At 45.7% G+C, this 16,576-nt stretch overlaps 1 protein-coding gene across 3 annotated transcripts in view; it reads left to right on the top strand.

Moving 5' to 3' along the window:
- Window positions 1–16,576, top strand: part of TIPARP (TCDD inducible poly(ADP-ribose) polymerase) — a 127,224-nt gene that overhangs the window by 43,116 nt on the left and 67,532 nt on the right. For all 3 annotated transcript variants that reach the window (XM_068119000.2, XM_068119003.2, XM_068119002.2), the window contains exon 3: window positions 13,983–14,230. In XM_068119000.2, the coding sequence (XP_067975101.1) occupies window positions 13,983–14,230 (248 nt within the window). The remainder of the gene's footprint in view (window positions 1–13,982; window positions 14,231–16,576) is intronic.

Raw genomic sequence — 16,576 nt, forward strand, 5'->3', positions numbered from 1 at the left:
ATACATATTTCATTTAACATGAGTTAAAAGTCATTTAACCTTGATATATTTTGTTTTGCTAATTGTGCATTTGATGATTATGTCAGGACTCTGAACGTCCCAACTTTGAAGACCAACACTTGTGATATGACTACTTTGCAACCAACCGTCCGCACAATCGATTAACTGTGCATTGGTACTCTTGGGACAACAACAAAGAAAATTTGTATTTAACATCTCTTCACAATATATTAGTGAGATGTTAGTAATTGATGACATCCTGGGCTCCTCTCTCTCTCTCTCTCTCTCTCTCTCTCTCTCTCTCTCACTCACTCACTCACTCTCACTCTCTCTCACTCACTCACTCACTCACTCACTCTCACTCTCTCTCTCTCTCTCTCTCTCACTCACCCTCTCTCTCTCCCTCACTCTCACCCTCTCACCCTCTCACTCTCTCTCACTCTCACCCTCTCTCTCTCTCTGACACACTCTCACACTCTCTCTCACACTCACACTCTCACACTCACACTCTCACACTCTTTCACACTCTCACACTCTCTCTCACACTGTCTCACACACTCTCTCACACACTCTCACACACTCTCTCACACACTCTCTCACACACTCTCTCACACACTCTCTCACACACTCTCTCACACACTCTCTCACACACTTTCACACACTCTTTCACACTCTCTCTCACTCTCTCACACACTCTTTCACACTCTCTCACACACTCTTTCACACTCTCTCACACACTCTTTCACACTCTCTCTCACACTCTCTCTCACACTCTCTCTCACACTCTCACACTCACACACTCTCTCACACACTCTCTCACACACTCTCTCACACACTCTCTCACACTCTCTCACACTCTCACACACTCTCACTCTCTCTCACACACACTCTCTCACACTCTCTCTCACACACTCTCTCACACTCTCTCACACTCTCTCACACACGCTCTCACACACGCTCTCTCTCTCTCTCTCTCACACACTCTTTCTCTCTCACACACTCTCTCACTCTCTCACACACTCTCTCACTCTCTCACACACTCTCTCACTCTCTCTCACTCAGGTGTTTCAGTCGACGTTCAAGTGGCAAGGGCAATCTTTAAGAATGCTTCATTAAGACATTGTCATTACATACCGAGAAGTGTAAATTGGATGCTCGATCATCACAAAGCGACCATGTTGCATTTGTCCTCCACGACTCGGGCGCTTTGCGTACGGGATTGCGTCAGAACTCTGCTTACTTAACATGCAGAATGGTTCTGGGGTTTGCCACCAGTGGAATACTCGGGCCGTCCGACGTAAACCGCCTGAACGTGCAACAACTGCAACATTGCGATGGAATTGAGGGCATAATGTTGCAATTTGCTTTCTGTCCTCAAAAGTGCAAAATAAATTTCTGAAGCTACTACGTAGGTCTTATCTTTGAAGTCAAACTTATCCTGTATGAACATCCCTCTGGCTTTTAGTCCACCCTTGGAGCCACCTACTCACTACCTATAAAATGCTGGATCCACCGACTCGCTACTTATGAAATGCTGGATGCTTGACCACCCCTACTCTCCCACCCCCTCTGCCACATTTCCCCTTTTCTGCCATTCTCCATACCACCTTTATCCTATGTGCCTCATACATTGCCCTTTTCACTCACTCTTGTCTTCTTTTTTTTTCTTTTTTTTTTTCTTCCCCCTTTCAAATTCCTTTCCCCTTTCATCCTCCCTATCCTTCCCCTTCCATCTTTATCTTCCTGTTTTTTTTCCTTTCCTCTTATGACTGCTTTTTTTTTTTTTTTTTTGGATACCAGTACTTGATATGTAGATTTTAACCAACTCTCACACCCACCTAAACAAATGATCAGTCAGCCCTTGATTAAATCAGTAGCAGCTTTTACACATCGACATTCATTACTGATTTTTAGAATTGTGATTTTTGTTGCAGACGATGCACGCCCGTTGTTCATTTGAAGAACTGTACAAGAAACGCTGATTGCAAGCATATATCAAGCCATTTCCACTGTGGTAGATCATTTCCACTGTGGTAGAATCCACTCCCCACCCACGTGGGAGCCGTGGGTGGGGATTCTACTTTGGATTTGACCCCTGGTTCATGTGCCTTTCTTTTTTGTTTTTTTGTTTGTTCTTTTCAAAATGGGAAAAATATTTAAACTAAAAATTTGATATTGGGTCATTCCAGGTAGAACTTTTTGACATGTTTCAACTTTGCTTTAGTTGGGAAGCATGAGGATTTGCGATGGCGCACCATCGAGCTCGCCCTCGTTTTGTTTTGCTTTGAGAAATATTATTAGTCATTATTTTGTGTGATCCTTCCATGTCCATCACACTTTATCTTAAAGTGCTCCAGCTGTCATGGAATAATAAAATGGTGTAGGAGTTGCGGATAACGAGAGGGCGAGACGCTTCGTAGCTTGATCAAAGCTCCCTTATTCCAACAGAACTAACACATACCAGAACTCGCGCATCTTTTATAACGCAACTCACTCTTAAGGGGGCGTGTCTCTGTCCTGTCTCAGGTGACCGCATCGCAACTCACTGTCCGCATCGTAAGAGCGTGACCAAGGGTTGGCGTCAGGAAGGGCATCCGGCCATTAAAAAAAACATTTGCCTCAAAACAGGGAGCCATGATTGTCATGGGGCCCGCAAGGCTAACCCCCGCTCTAGCGGGGAAAATGGCCTTAAAACGATCATTCATTCTCATTCATTCATTCATTCACTCTTAAGGGGGTGAGGCTCCAACGACCGAGCGCACGCCACGCCCATACAATCAATAGCCCCACTGGTCCCGTGCCTGTGGATTATGTCCCAATGGGGTAACCCCCACATGCGCCCCCCCAGAATTCACTCGCACGGGCAATGTCCGTTTACGGGGGTTGAGCCAACCGAGGGGGCTGGTCAAGGTCCAAATGAGCCGGCTTGAGGTGGTCCACCGAAAGGTGGTCCGGTTTGCCGCCGATGTCGACCACGAAGGACTTGTCCCCGGTCTCCAGAACGCGGAAAGGCCCGTCGTAAGGCACCAGGGCCACGTTAACCTGGTCAAACTGTCGCTCGGGGCGATGCACCTTCGAGCGTTGACACTCGACGCAGGTGTTGGCCCAGTCGCGCACATCCTTCCTGAGCCCAGGCCAAACGAACTTCGCCGCCACCAACTTTTGTGACGCCTTCCTGCCTGGGTGAGAAAGACCGTGGACGGCATCGAACACCAGCCGTCTCCAGCTGGTCGGTACGACGGGGTGAGGCTGGCCCAAAGAAACGTCGCACAGTAGCGTGGTGTCCGTGTCCTTGAACGGCACATCAGACAGTCGAAACCCCATGACCGCCGCCCTGCAGGCCTGGACCTCCGGGTCGGTGATATGATCGGCCGCCATGCGGGCGTAGTCGATGCCAAGGTGAACCGCGCCGACTATCCACCGGGAGAGACAATCGGTGACCGTATTATCCTTCCCAGCAACATGTTGGATGTCTGTCGTGAACTCGGAAATGAAGGAGAGCTGGCGTTGTTGACGGGCGGACCACGGCTCCGAGACCTTGACCATGGCAAAAACCAGGGGCTTGTGGTCCACAAACGCCGTGAACGGGCGGGCTTCCAACAGGTAACGGAAGTGTCGGACAGCGAGGTAGAGGCCTAGGAGCTCACGATCGAAGGTACTGTACTTTCGTTCGTTAGGGCGGAGCTGCCGGCTAAAAAAAAGCAAGCGGCTGCCACGCCCCGTTGACCCACTGCTCGTGCACGGTGCCAACCGCGTAGTCCGAAGCGTCCGTGGTGAGAGCAATCGGTGTATCGGGCGACGGATGCGCCAGCATGGTTGCGCTGGTGAGGGCCAGTTTAGCATCCGTGAAAGCCTAGGCCATCTCCTCGGTCCAGTCAATGGCGCGTTTGGTAGGCTTGCCCTTGAGGGCCTCATAAAGGGGCCGCATCAGCTGGGCTGCACGGAGCACGAAACGATGGTAAAAGTTCACCATGCCCAAAAACTCCTGCAGGGCCTTGACGGTGGGGGGGGGGGGGGGGGGGGGCGCGGAAAACCTTTCACAGCCTCCACTTTAGACGGCAGTGGGACGGCCCCCTCCTTCGTGATGCGGTGGCCAAGAAGGTCAATTGAAGCCACCCCGAACAAGCACTTGGCCGGTTTAATGATCAGGCCATGCTGACTGAGGCGTTCAAAGAGCGCTCGGAGGTGAAGCATGTGCTCCGTCCTGGAAGCGCTGGCGATGAGAATATCGTCCAGGTAAACGAACAGAAAGGGCAAATCCCACAACACGCTGTCCATCAGGTGCTGGAAAGCCTGGACCGCGTTCTTGAGCCCAAAAGGCATACGGAGGAATTCGAAAAGCCCGAACGGTGTAATCACCGCGGTCTTAGGAACGTCCTGCGGCCGGACGGGGACCTGGTGGTAACCACGAACGAGGTACACCTTAAAAAAAAAAACTTTACCGGCCAAGTGGGCAGAAAAATCCTGGATGTGCGGGATTGGGTAGCGGTCAGGGGTAGTGGCGTCGTTAAGGCGGCGATAATCCCCGCACGGGCGCCAACCGCCATCCGGCTTCGGCGCAATGTGGAGAGGCGAGGCCCACGGGCTGTCGGACCGGCGCACGATGCCAAGACGTTCCAACGTGTCGAACAACGCCTTTGCAATAGCGAGTTTCCCCGGGTCGAGGCGTTGAGCCCGGGCGTAGACAGGCGGGCCAGTGGTCGGAATGTGATGCTCCACTCCGTGCTTGACTGCAACGGCCGAAAAGGTGGGCCGGGAACTCGGTGAGGAGGCGGGCGAACTCATCAGAGGTCGAGAGTGTGCACGCGAGCCTCGTCGAGGCGGACCCGCACAGCGAGCATGGAAGTGAACCGAATGTCTCCACATTAATGAGCCGCCGATTTTTAACATCCACCAATAGGCCGTTGGCGCAGAGGAAATGAGCACCCAGCAAGGGGGTGGACACTTTCACCGTGACAAAATCCCATGTAAACCGCTGCCCGCCCAAGCACAGTGCCACGGTCCGTTTGCCAAAAGTCTGAATAGCACTGCCGTTGGCGGCTTCCAGGGCGGGGCCGTGGCTCCCGGCCTCCCGGTCCAATGCCGTCGCAGGTAGACCGCTCACCTGGGCCCCTGTGTCGCAGAGGAAACGACGTCCGGAGTCGTTGTCCGAAATGAACAACAAACTGGCCGAATGGCCGATGCTCATGGCAATTAACGAGCGCCGGCCATCCCGTTTCCCCACTCGTTGAAGCTGCAGGGTGGCCGGCATGCCTTGGCCTTAGGCCCAAACCCTGCGTGGTAAAAGCACAAGCCTGGGGCCTTCCGCCGCTGGGCCATAATGGCGGCCGCGACGGTGTCCGCCAGCGGTGCAGGCTCGACGGGGCCAGGTTCCCATGCGGCCGCACGACATTGCTGGCTGGCGGAGAAATACTTGTCTGCTTCCCTGGCCAGGGCGCGGAAATCCTTAACAGACGAGTTGGCCAGGGCTGTCTGTACCTGACCTGGCAGCTGTTGCAGGAACAGTTCTTTGAAGAGGAAACATGGTCGGTGGCTGCCCAGTAGAGACAACATGTGGTCCATACACTCCGACGGCTTGGAGTCGCCCAGCCCGGGTAGAGAAAGAAGCTGGCGGGCGCGTTCGGCTTCAGTGAGCTCGAAGGTTACAAGCAGCAGCGCCTTTAGCGTCTCGTACTTGCGTCCCTTCGGAGGATCCTGAAGAAGGCTCACCACTCTGGTCGTAGTGGAGCCACTGAGCGCAGACACGACATAATAATACTTCGTGTCGTCTGCAGAAATGCTCCGAATGGCGAATTGGGCCTCAGCTTGGGCGAACCAAATGGCAGCTTGTCGCTCCCAAAACTCCGGCAGTTTAATCGAAACTGCGCTTGTCGCCATGTTCGTTTGAAGCTCCGAAAACGTTCGAGAGCAAGACGGGGTCACCAATGTAGGATTGCGGATAACGAGAGGGCGAGACGCTTCGTAGCTTGATCAAAGCTCCTTTATTCCAACAGAACTAACACATACCGGAACTCACGCATCTTTTATAACGCAACTCACTCTTCAGGGGGCGTGGCTCCAACAACCGAGCGCATGCCACGCCCATACAATCAATAGCCCCACAAGTCCCGTGCCTGTGGATTATGTCCCAATGGGGTAACCCCCACAATGGTAACATTAGAACTGCTACATTAAGCTCAAAATTCCACTTCTTCCTCTTCCCTTCCAGGAAGACCGGCTTTTACAACGTGTATTTCTGATTAAACAGAAATGAATTTTTGTTCTCAGTAAATAGATTGAGCTTTCCAACCACGTAAATCGATTATATTAGCTTTCCGTTTCAATGGTACCATTTTTAGCTCTCTCGCATGATATACGCAACATGCAATACGCAAAGAGATTACAGAGCTCTCTTGCAAGAGCTCCGTGTTGTGGTTGTTGTTAGTGTAGTTCTTGTTTGGGGTTGATTTTTTTTTTTTTGAAATGTTCTCCCATTGGTTGGACAGTTGCCGGGCCCCGCCCGCATTTGTCATTAGACTCCACCCACCATGGGACCCAGACGTAATAATATCGCCGCTATCTTGGTTTTCTGGTGGGCCTCTGCTGATTATGCACTGCCTGGGTTTGTTGTGTCAGATTTCCTTTGGGCTTTGTTTGGGGTGAGTGGTACTCATGATGAGGGAAACTGAAAAATGTAATTGTATGTCAAGAAATATTATCAGTGAGGTTTAATGAAGCCTGTCAAAATACATGGTACACACACAAAAAAAGAAAGAAGAAAAAACCGTTAAATGTAATTTTTAACGGCCACACATTGAGGTTAAACAATCCGTGACCATGTGATGAATCAGCCCATTCTGATATAACCGTGGCAGAGGCTGTCATGGGTGAAAGGTGTCGAGTTCTTCTTTTAAGAGTGCTTTTAATGCACATTTCCCAATCAGCCCGTTATCAGATTTTGTCGCAGGTTGTGACCACAGTGTGGTCATTCTTAAACTACGATGGCAGAATAAAGCGTGACAGATGGACGCTGATCCTTTTATGTAAATCATTACATGAACAGAAGAGCCTTTCACAATCACAGGCAATGTCTGTATTTTTTTGCACGATTCATCTTTGAAAACTGGGGATAAAACCAAAATTACATACAAAATCGTTAATTAATTTTGCTGGTGTGCAGCATAAAATGCAGTCACAATGACGAGTTGGAGTTGTTTTATTAAAATCTTTCAAAAAAAAAATGCACGCACGCACGCACGCGCACACACACACACACACACACACACACACACACACACACACACACACACACACACACACACACACGTACACACACACACACACACACACACACACACACACACACACGTACACACACACACACACACACACACACACACACACTAGTTCTGGGTGATTAGAAAATTTGACTTGTATAACCAGTTCTAAAAAAGATTAAAAGAAAGACCTATGCCGATTATAAAGTGGTAAATAATGATGTCGACGTGCATTATGCACACATGAAGTGGATACCGTGCCAGATCGGTGCAGTGTCCGCGATTGACGGTTTGAAGTTGGGTTGATGTGAATCGCTACATTTTAAATCCTTTCTCTAATCGATTGGTGTATCGAACTGCACAGCATCCTGTCATTTTTAAACTAATGATGAGCTGTCGGGTGCTCATTCGATAAGCTATTGACGGATATTAAATGAAGCGTTTGGTATTTCTCTGATCATGTGAAAAGCAAGTTTGATACAAAATACAATACAGAGTCCCCCCCAGGTTACAAAGGGATTCAGTTCCGAACACCGTTCATACAGTAAGTAAATTGATCGGCCAAAGTTTGATCAAGGGGGTTAATCAGAAAATAATTCCTAAGAAACCTGGATTTAGGCACCGTGCAGTGAAACGTTCAAGTGAGCGCACTAGGAACCGGAAATGCAGTGTGCACTTATAACGTACCTATGGGTTAACCTGTTATATAATGGGGCTGTTAAAGACCGCACGTGAAATGTGATGTGCCCCCTTTGCTCGGGGGGCCCCAGAATACAGTGCCTTTGAAATGTGGAAAGCAATTGTTTCTAAAGTTTCTAAAACAAAAGCTGTTTCTAAAGCAATTGGTTAATTTATAGGAATCGGGTGTCCTTTATAAACTGAAATGCTGTGTTGTTTCTCTCAGTGAGTGTCAAAGCAAAATAAATTAGATGTCACCCTATTTCCGAGGCATTTGTCATATTAACATGTTTTCCAAATTACCGAACCAAATTTTTTTTCCACCCACTACATGACGATTGCCAGGTGCCCAGCACTAATTAATACTTACATATATTTATACCTTTTCTATCAATATGCATTACCTCCAAGACTATTTTCTTTCCTGTGCATGTGTTGTAATGAAAACATATCTTCCATGATAGACGACACGTTAAGTCTTGAAATATACAGAAAGTCAGAAGTCTTCTTGAGTGTAATTTAAAGTGGTTGCATTATATTATGGTAAACTGCAGAGTTATCCGGATTACGTGCGTGAAGCAATAGCGTACCTCACGCTTATGATGGGCGACCCTTCCTTATTTTCACACTAATCAGCCTTGAAATCTCAGCCTAAAACCAAAATTACGTACAAAACAAAACAAAACAACTTTCATTAATTATGCAAATTCAAATTGCTCATCTCTCTATTTGGGTAATGTGTAGCCAACAGACCACTGCCTCGAGCGCTACCGAAAATAAATAAATAATTAAACCTGGTGTTATGTGCATGAAGCAAAAACACCTCACTGGACCGGAAAACGTGGGGACAGGAATACTGAACTGTAAAGGGTGGATATAATAATGTGGGTTTGGGCAAAAGCATGCTTGCTGCTTCTGTGCATATATAATACATCGTGGCTAAATAGCTTCTACAATTCCAATTGCACTGGCCTAAAGTTGACACAAGAGGCCTAAAGCCTGAAGCCCGAGGCCTATGTGTACTGCCGCCTTCACAAAATGGCGGCCGTATGTTTTTTAGCCGTGTCGCAGACGCTGCTCATAGAGTGCCCTCTGCTGTTGTTCTTGTTCTTGTTCTTCTTCTTCTTGTTCTTGTTGTTCTTGCAGAGAAGACAAAACCTCAAAGCTCCACCCATTCTGGGAACCATAGCTCCACCCATTGTGGGAGAGGCTTCATATAAACAAATATCCACCATTTTATTAACTCGCATAGCTTTGAGGCCTGTTTTGTAGGCCTGTGGTGTCTTGCTCTCTCACACAGTTTTCTTTCAAATCAAATTCGATATATCATTTCATTTTTCACAGTCGCTAACATAGTTTTAGACTCGGTTGAAAAAAAACGTGAAGAAAATCCGATGAAAGTTGCCCTTTATAGAACGAAATAAATTCTCAAAGGCCTGTAACTTCAAGTCCATTGAGATATATATATTTTAAATCGCGGCATGGTCAGTCATAAACCGCCCGAAATAACAGACGGGAAAATGCCGAGATATATATATTTTGTTTAAATCGCGGCATGGTCAGTCATACACCGCCTGAAATAACAGACGGGAAAATGCCGAGATATATTAAAAATTCGTCCATTTGATGACAATCGTCACGATGAAATATTTAATTTATACGTCGTCACAATAATGTGGAGAGAGGAGCATAGCTTCGTTCACGTGTCGCCACACACGGGAAATTGCCGAGATATATATTTTTTAAATCGCGGCATGGTCAGTCATACACCGCCTGAAATAACAGATGGGAAAATGCCGAGATAAATGAAAAATTCGTCGCCACACGGGAAATTGCCGAAATATATTTTCACTTTGCACAAAAATAACATCAAGTAATCAAATCAATAGGAATGTCCTGTGCCTATAACATCGACGTTATAGGCACAGCTGCATCTAGGCATTGTGTAACATCGACGCGGCTTTTGTTTTAATTAAAACTTTTTGTACTTGTTTTTTTTCAGGTTACAATTGTGGGTGGAGTGTCCCACCACTGGGACGACTGCAGTCCATCGATCATCCTTCCTTGCACACATACATACATACATACGTGGCATGCATATGTATGTATGTGTTAAACAGGACATACATACATACAGACTTGGCATTTAATATGGAATTTTTTTTTTTTCTTGACTTGGGTTTACTTTCTTAACTCAGTATATCAATCTGGTGAGCTTCTTTTACACTTTGGTGATTTATTTGTTAAAAGAACCATGTCACTGATTGTCTGTCGCAGCAAGAAGTCAACAACAGGATTATATCACAGATGGCGTGGCAAAATGTACAGACAGGTGCATTTGATGATTGGCTTCACAGTTGGGTATACAAGGGTTGTTGCGTTCTGTATGAGTGGAAAACAACTGCTGCACGTCTCCAAAAGTTATTGCCGCTTCCTCTGGAGATGGTCCGTCAACTCGACAATGCTGTTTGTCATGGAGTGGTGGCTTTACGAAATTACGGCATGAAACAGCATGCTATTGCTCGGCAGTATGGCATCACTCAAGGTCAGGTGTCAAAGATCCTGAAACGAAATGCTCAGAGGGGTGTCCCTACTCCAATACCGAGGCCAGGACGTCCCCGCAGAACCACAAGGAGGGATGATCGCCAGCTGCACCGGTTAGTTCGCAAATGGCCGTACCAAATCAGCTAATCGGCTTAGGGCTGAGTGGCAGCAACTGACAAATGTGCCTGTATCCAGAAGGCCAGTCAACCAACGACTGGTTCAAGCAGGCTATCGTGCCAGGCGTCCCCTGAGAAAGCCATGCCTGACCAGACAACACAGCCATCACCGATTGCAGTGGGCCAGAGAGCACCGTCAATGGCAGCCAGGACAATGGAATCACGTGATCTTCAGTGACGAGTCTAGATTTCTGGTGTATCGTCAAGATGGCCGCGTCCGAGTGCGCAGACAAGTGCATGAAGCCTACAACAAAGATTGTATAGTGCCAAGAGTCCAAGCTGGAGGTGGTGGGGTGACTGTTTGGGCTGCTTTTCATGCAGGGGGCAAAACTGACCTGGTTGTTCTGAATGGAAACCTGAACCAGTTCAAGTCCAGGGCCTTTCTGGAAGAAACATTGCTTCCATTTGCTCGTGCAGCCTTTCGAGGAAACTTTGTCTTCCAAGATGACAATGCACGGCCTCATCGTGCTCGCATGATCCAACACTTTCTTGCTGACCGTGGTATAGAGCATATGGAGTGGCCTGCCATGTCCCCGGATATGAATCCGATAGAGAACTTGTGGGCAGAATTAACGCGTCAAATCGACCACTTGGACCAGCAGCCGACCTCTGCGCGTGAATTGCAGCAGGCTATTGTCACTGCATGGCAAGCGATTCCTGTCCAAACCTTGGCAAATCTCATGAACAGCATGCCTCAACGTGTACGTGCTCTCCTGAATGCTCGTGGGGGTTACACGAAGTACTGAACTGTAATTTTACTGTCCGTAATCCCAGTCGTAATTTAACTTTTGTTTTTGTTAAAAAAATTTTTGGCTAATGTGCAAAATAAAGAGATACTTCTGGAAAACGTACAGAAGTTTAACACAGTACTGTCCATGAATTAGTTCGATATCAGTTCACATCACTTTCAAGGATCAATTTATTTGTTTCGAAATGTCAAATGTGGTTTTTGTTTCTTTTAAAGGTCACATTAACAAAATCTAGAATAATTTCAACATAATTCCAATGAACTTTTGGTTCTAAGACGTCTTGAAAAGTAAGTTCACCCCCACAAAAAAAATATTCCATATTAAATGCCAAGTCTGTACATACACTCTTACTATGTCTCTCCGAAAAGATCGACTGGACAACCCTCCCATCTACTTTCTCAACAATCCTCTCCAAGAAGTTCTGTCGCTCAAGCTTTTGGGTCTCACTATCTGCCATGATCTTTCTTGGGAAAACCACATTTCCAAGCTGGCCTCCAAAGCCAGTCGCCGACTGGGCATCCTCCGTCGTGAGAAGTCCTTCCTAGGCACACCTGAGCTCCTCACCACATACAAGGCTTTCATCCGCAGCTCAATGGAATACTGTTCTCTCCTATGGGCTGGTGCTCCTGCCTCACACCTAGCTCATTTTCACGCTGTTGAAACCAAAGCTTTCAGAATCATTGGAATCTCCCGCGATGAAGCTATCTCTGAGGGCCTTTCACTCACTCACCGCAGGCAGGTAGGTGGTCTTTTTGTCTTCTACCGACTCCTCTCCGGCCTTGCTCCCCCAGCTCTCTCTGTGCTCTGTCCCCCAAATATTCCTACAGGTCGCACAAGATCTGCCAGCCACCCTCTGATGGTTAAACTGCCGAAATCTCGGCTCGCTGCTCACCTTCACTCTTTCATTCCTCTTTTCTCCCGCCTCTGGAACAAACTCCCCCACTCCCTTCAATCCCACTCCTCCCTGCAGGTCTTTATAACAGCTGTTCACCACCATCTCTTATCTTCCCCCATCCAAAAGCTTGATCTTTTCTACCCCCGCTAATTCACCCCAGATCCACCTTGTTTGAAATTCCAACTTCTTTCCTGGAAGTCCTGGCAGTGTCCATATGTTTTATACCTCTCCCACCCCCCCCCCCCCCTTCCCATGCCTCTCCCCCAAAGCCCTCTCCCTCCCACAGTTCTCTCCATGTCTCCATGTCTCTCGGTCCCTGCTCTCAAATGTTGTGTTTGTGTCCTTCCCCCTCTCTCCCCATCTTGTCTACCGCTCCCGATGTTATATGTTTTATGTGTCGGTTTGTCTTTCTGTGTGATTAATGTTCGCTCTTTCACGAGCCTCGATCTTGTATACAAAAAAAACAAAAAAAACAAAAAATACATACATACATACGAACACAGTCCAAAAACCGGCTTTTATACATATTAGATATATTGATGAGGATGTTACTTGTTATTGCACTGTGATGAATTTTGATAACAGTATTTTTATTTTTACAATAACTTTGAAATTGACAGTATTGACTTTAATAACACCATCCTTAAGGTTGGGAAGGGGGGCAGCCAAATTGGGAATATATTTCTGTGATTTCACTTGCATCCATTTTCGCAGATCATCTACCTGGTTGTCAGCAAACGCCAAATATTGTAAAATAGCTCCATTGACACCTATCCTTTAAACCAAGTCGAACATCGGCCATATTGAAATAAACTGACCTTGTCTGTATCCCATAATTTCTTGCAGTAAACATACAGTATGATGTCAGTAGGACTTTGGGAGGCTTTATTGAGATTGTAGCTTTAGTTTTGAGGCTTGCATAATTTTTTTTGAGCTTTTATGCAGGAAAGAACACTTATAGGCATCCTTGAACTTGTAACATGAATTATACAGGTATTGGTAGCCAAATGGACAAATCAGCACAGTATATTAGGGATTTGAATCTTGCTTCCCAGCATCAGGAGCTGTGTGCCTCAGATAGAAACGCTAAACAGGAGAACCCGGTTTGTACAAGTTGCAATATTTGCTTCTCAATGCATTCTTTTGCTTCTCCTTACTTCGAGTAATGATTTCAACCAGATCAAGCTTACAATGACGGCTGTTCGTTTTCATATTTTTAATGAAGCTTGCTCAATGACGCATTTAATTTTGTGTTGATTCTCGTGATGTGGCTGTTTTTTGTTTGCTAGGATTAGCAACTGTGTAAAAGGCCTTTTTTTAATGATAATACAATTTCCCTTTCAGTTAGTTGTTTTCCTATAGTGCAGACCTTTTGGTGCTAATCCTATTTGCTCATCTGTAAATGCATTTTCATACATGAGAGAGAGTGACCAACAGCTTACATTAAAGCAGATGATATTCTCTTGTATGTTACTTTATTTCCTTTGAAGAAGTGCCTTGGCAGTATCCAAAACAGGGACGTTGCTTTTGAGGATTTATCTCCGAAATCCTTTTCTACTTGTCAATTTCCTCGTCGTTGTTTCGGTTATGTAGAACGAAAGGGTTAAAGTTACTTTTTGGTGAAAGCAGCCTCACTTCAGCTGCTTTCACTTTGTCTCTCTCATTCTCGCCCACACCCCGGTAGCTGGCTCAACGCCACACGCACGTGGCCGATGGCATAGACATCTGCGCCGAGTTCCTTGCAGCTGAGTGCGACCTTTGGGGAGAGTGTCCTCGTCATCACACCACTCTGCCATACCACTGGCAGCTGCGGCGCCGAATACCAACCCCCACTGGTACCAACCTCTGGGAAAGCCTACCTGAGGCTGCTCAGGAGGGTTTGGAACGACTCTACTGTGACCCGGAGAGAGACGCGATAGAGATGCACTTCCAGTAAGGTTTCTCAGAACATCTTATCGCATTTTACTGTTACATTTTTCATGGAAGACTTTTATGTTTGCATGCTTGGAATGTGTATATATATATATATATAATTTTATAACAGGAATTAAATTCCTGCGTGGGGCTAAGTGTGAAAAACTCTTATGTTTGTAAATTTGTAAATATATATAATTATTTATTTTGCTACGAATTTTGTTTTCAAGAGAAGATTAAATTCTGTCATATTATTGTAACCTCCACTTATTACAGTGATTTTACACTCATTTGTGAAGGTATTTCACAATTTTGGACTCTATAAATAAATCTAGGATTTTTTTCCCCATACATTTGACACACTTGACGATGTAAAAAGCAAACGTTTCTGTTGTTATCATATGGCAATGGTTTATACCAATTCTGCATATCCGGACAGGTTTGCAATAGGTTGGAACTCTGAATCCAGCTGTGATTTATTTATTTTTCAGGTTGACTCTTAATAATTCATTATTTTCCTCTTTTGCTTTGATAAAATACAGGCCCTCACTTAGCTTCTGTTACTTTTTAAATGGGAACTGTAATGTGATCTCAAAGATAATGAAAAAAAAAAGCATTTATTTTTTGATTGTCAAAATATATATTCTGACGAGAAACGCATTTGGATTTTACTTTCTTGTTACCTCCGCCACCAAAGGTGGATGGAGGTTATGTTTTCACCCCTGTCTGTCTGTCTGTTTGTCCATTTTTTTTGTGAACAAGATATCTCAAAAAGTTGTGTATGGATTCGGACGAAACTTGGTGGAGAGGTTGGGTGTCTGACAACGACGATTCGATTCGATTTTGATGAAGATCCGGATCCGGCTAGTATAATTTTTCAAGTGATTCTTCACCATTGAGTGATATGGCCAACCAGGCGGAGGTATGCTCTCTACTGAGTGCCGTTCTAGTTATCTTCTGTTGTTCTTGCTGATTCGTTCTCCTTTTCCTTTTCAAGTCCCCCCCCCCCATCCTCCCCTCCCCCCCTCACCCCACTCATTGTCTTATCATAATCTAACATGTTAAACTAGAGAGTTCATAGAACACGTTACCCAGCACAGTGTTAAAGTATATACTTCGATTAACATAAAACAATGATTTTTAAGAGCGTTAAAAATTCTGGAAGTTTTGCGTTATTGAAGCAGTCTTATGGACTACACTTCTACACCACCATATACACCAACCTATTTAACATGTCCAAGTACTGATGAACTGGAAAGATTTTGGAAATGCAAATAAGGGGATTTGTGTTCTACAGTGTTTAACCATATAATTTGGATTAAATAAAGATTGTAAAGTTTGTGTTAAAAAAAGAAATATATATACTGAAACGCAAAAGAAACTTACCACCTTTGAAACCTTTAAATATCAACAATAACACTGCGTGTAGTAAATGTGTGAACTTATTTGTGGACAATAGTGTCCTCACTATCAGACAAAACGGTCACGGATGGTCACTTGAACCTTCAATGGTCACTTCATAGCACAGTTGTTGAACAGCCGTTTTGACTGTCAGTGATTAGCCAAGGTGTACGGGATGATTTTAATGAGCTGCACGTGATGTCTTGATATTGGCTTTAAAAAGGCCAGTGCAAAATGGGCATTTCAATCAACATGCCACGATTGTCAAGGGATCAACGGCAGCGTGCCCTGGGCATGCTGCAAGGCGGACTGAGCTACCGTACAAACCAACAATTGCTAATTGAAACATTGGCATTTTATTGATGACATGTCAAGTTTTTGACCAAGATACACCATCTCATCAGTTTGTTCTACAGTACAGAACAGCACAGGGTGCAATGTCAGTCCCCTTTCAATAGCGTGTGTGGCAGGTAGCTCAGTCCGCCTTGCAGCATGCCCAGGGCACGCTGCCGTTGATCCCTTGACAATCGTGGCATGTTGATTGAAATGCCCATTTTGCACTGGCCTTTTTAAAGCCAATATCAAGACATCACGTGCAGCTCATTAAAATCATCCCATACCCCTTGGCTAATCACTGACAGTCAAAACGGCTGTTCAACAGCTGTGCTATGAAGTGACCATTGAAGGTTCAAGTGACCATCCGTGACCGTTTTGTCTGACAGTGAGGACACTATTGTCCACAAATAAGTTCACACATTTACTACACGCATTGTTATTGTTGATATTTAAAGGTTTCAAAGGTGGTAAGTTTCTTTTGCGTTTCAGTATATATTCTGGGATTTACTGCCATTGACACAGTGTCTATTACACCACACTATCTAGCACGTCACATTAGTTATTCGTGCCTGTTGTACGAGTCCATTATGACGTCCTTTTTTTTCTTCTTCTTTTTATTGTATACAA

This window comes from Myxine glutinosa, chromosome 6, assembly GCF_964187855.1.
Source record: "Myxine glutinosa chromosome 6, kmMyxGlut1.1, whole genome shotgun sequence".
Classification (NCBI taxonomy): Eukaryota; Metazoa; Chordata; class Myxini; order Myxiniformes; family Myxinidae; genus Myxine; species Myxine glutinosa.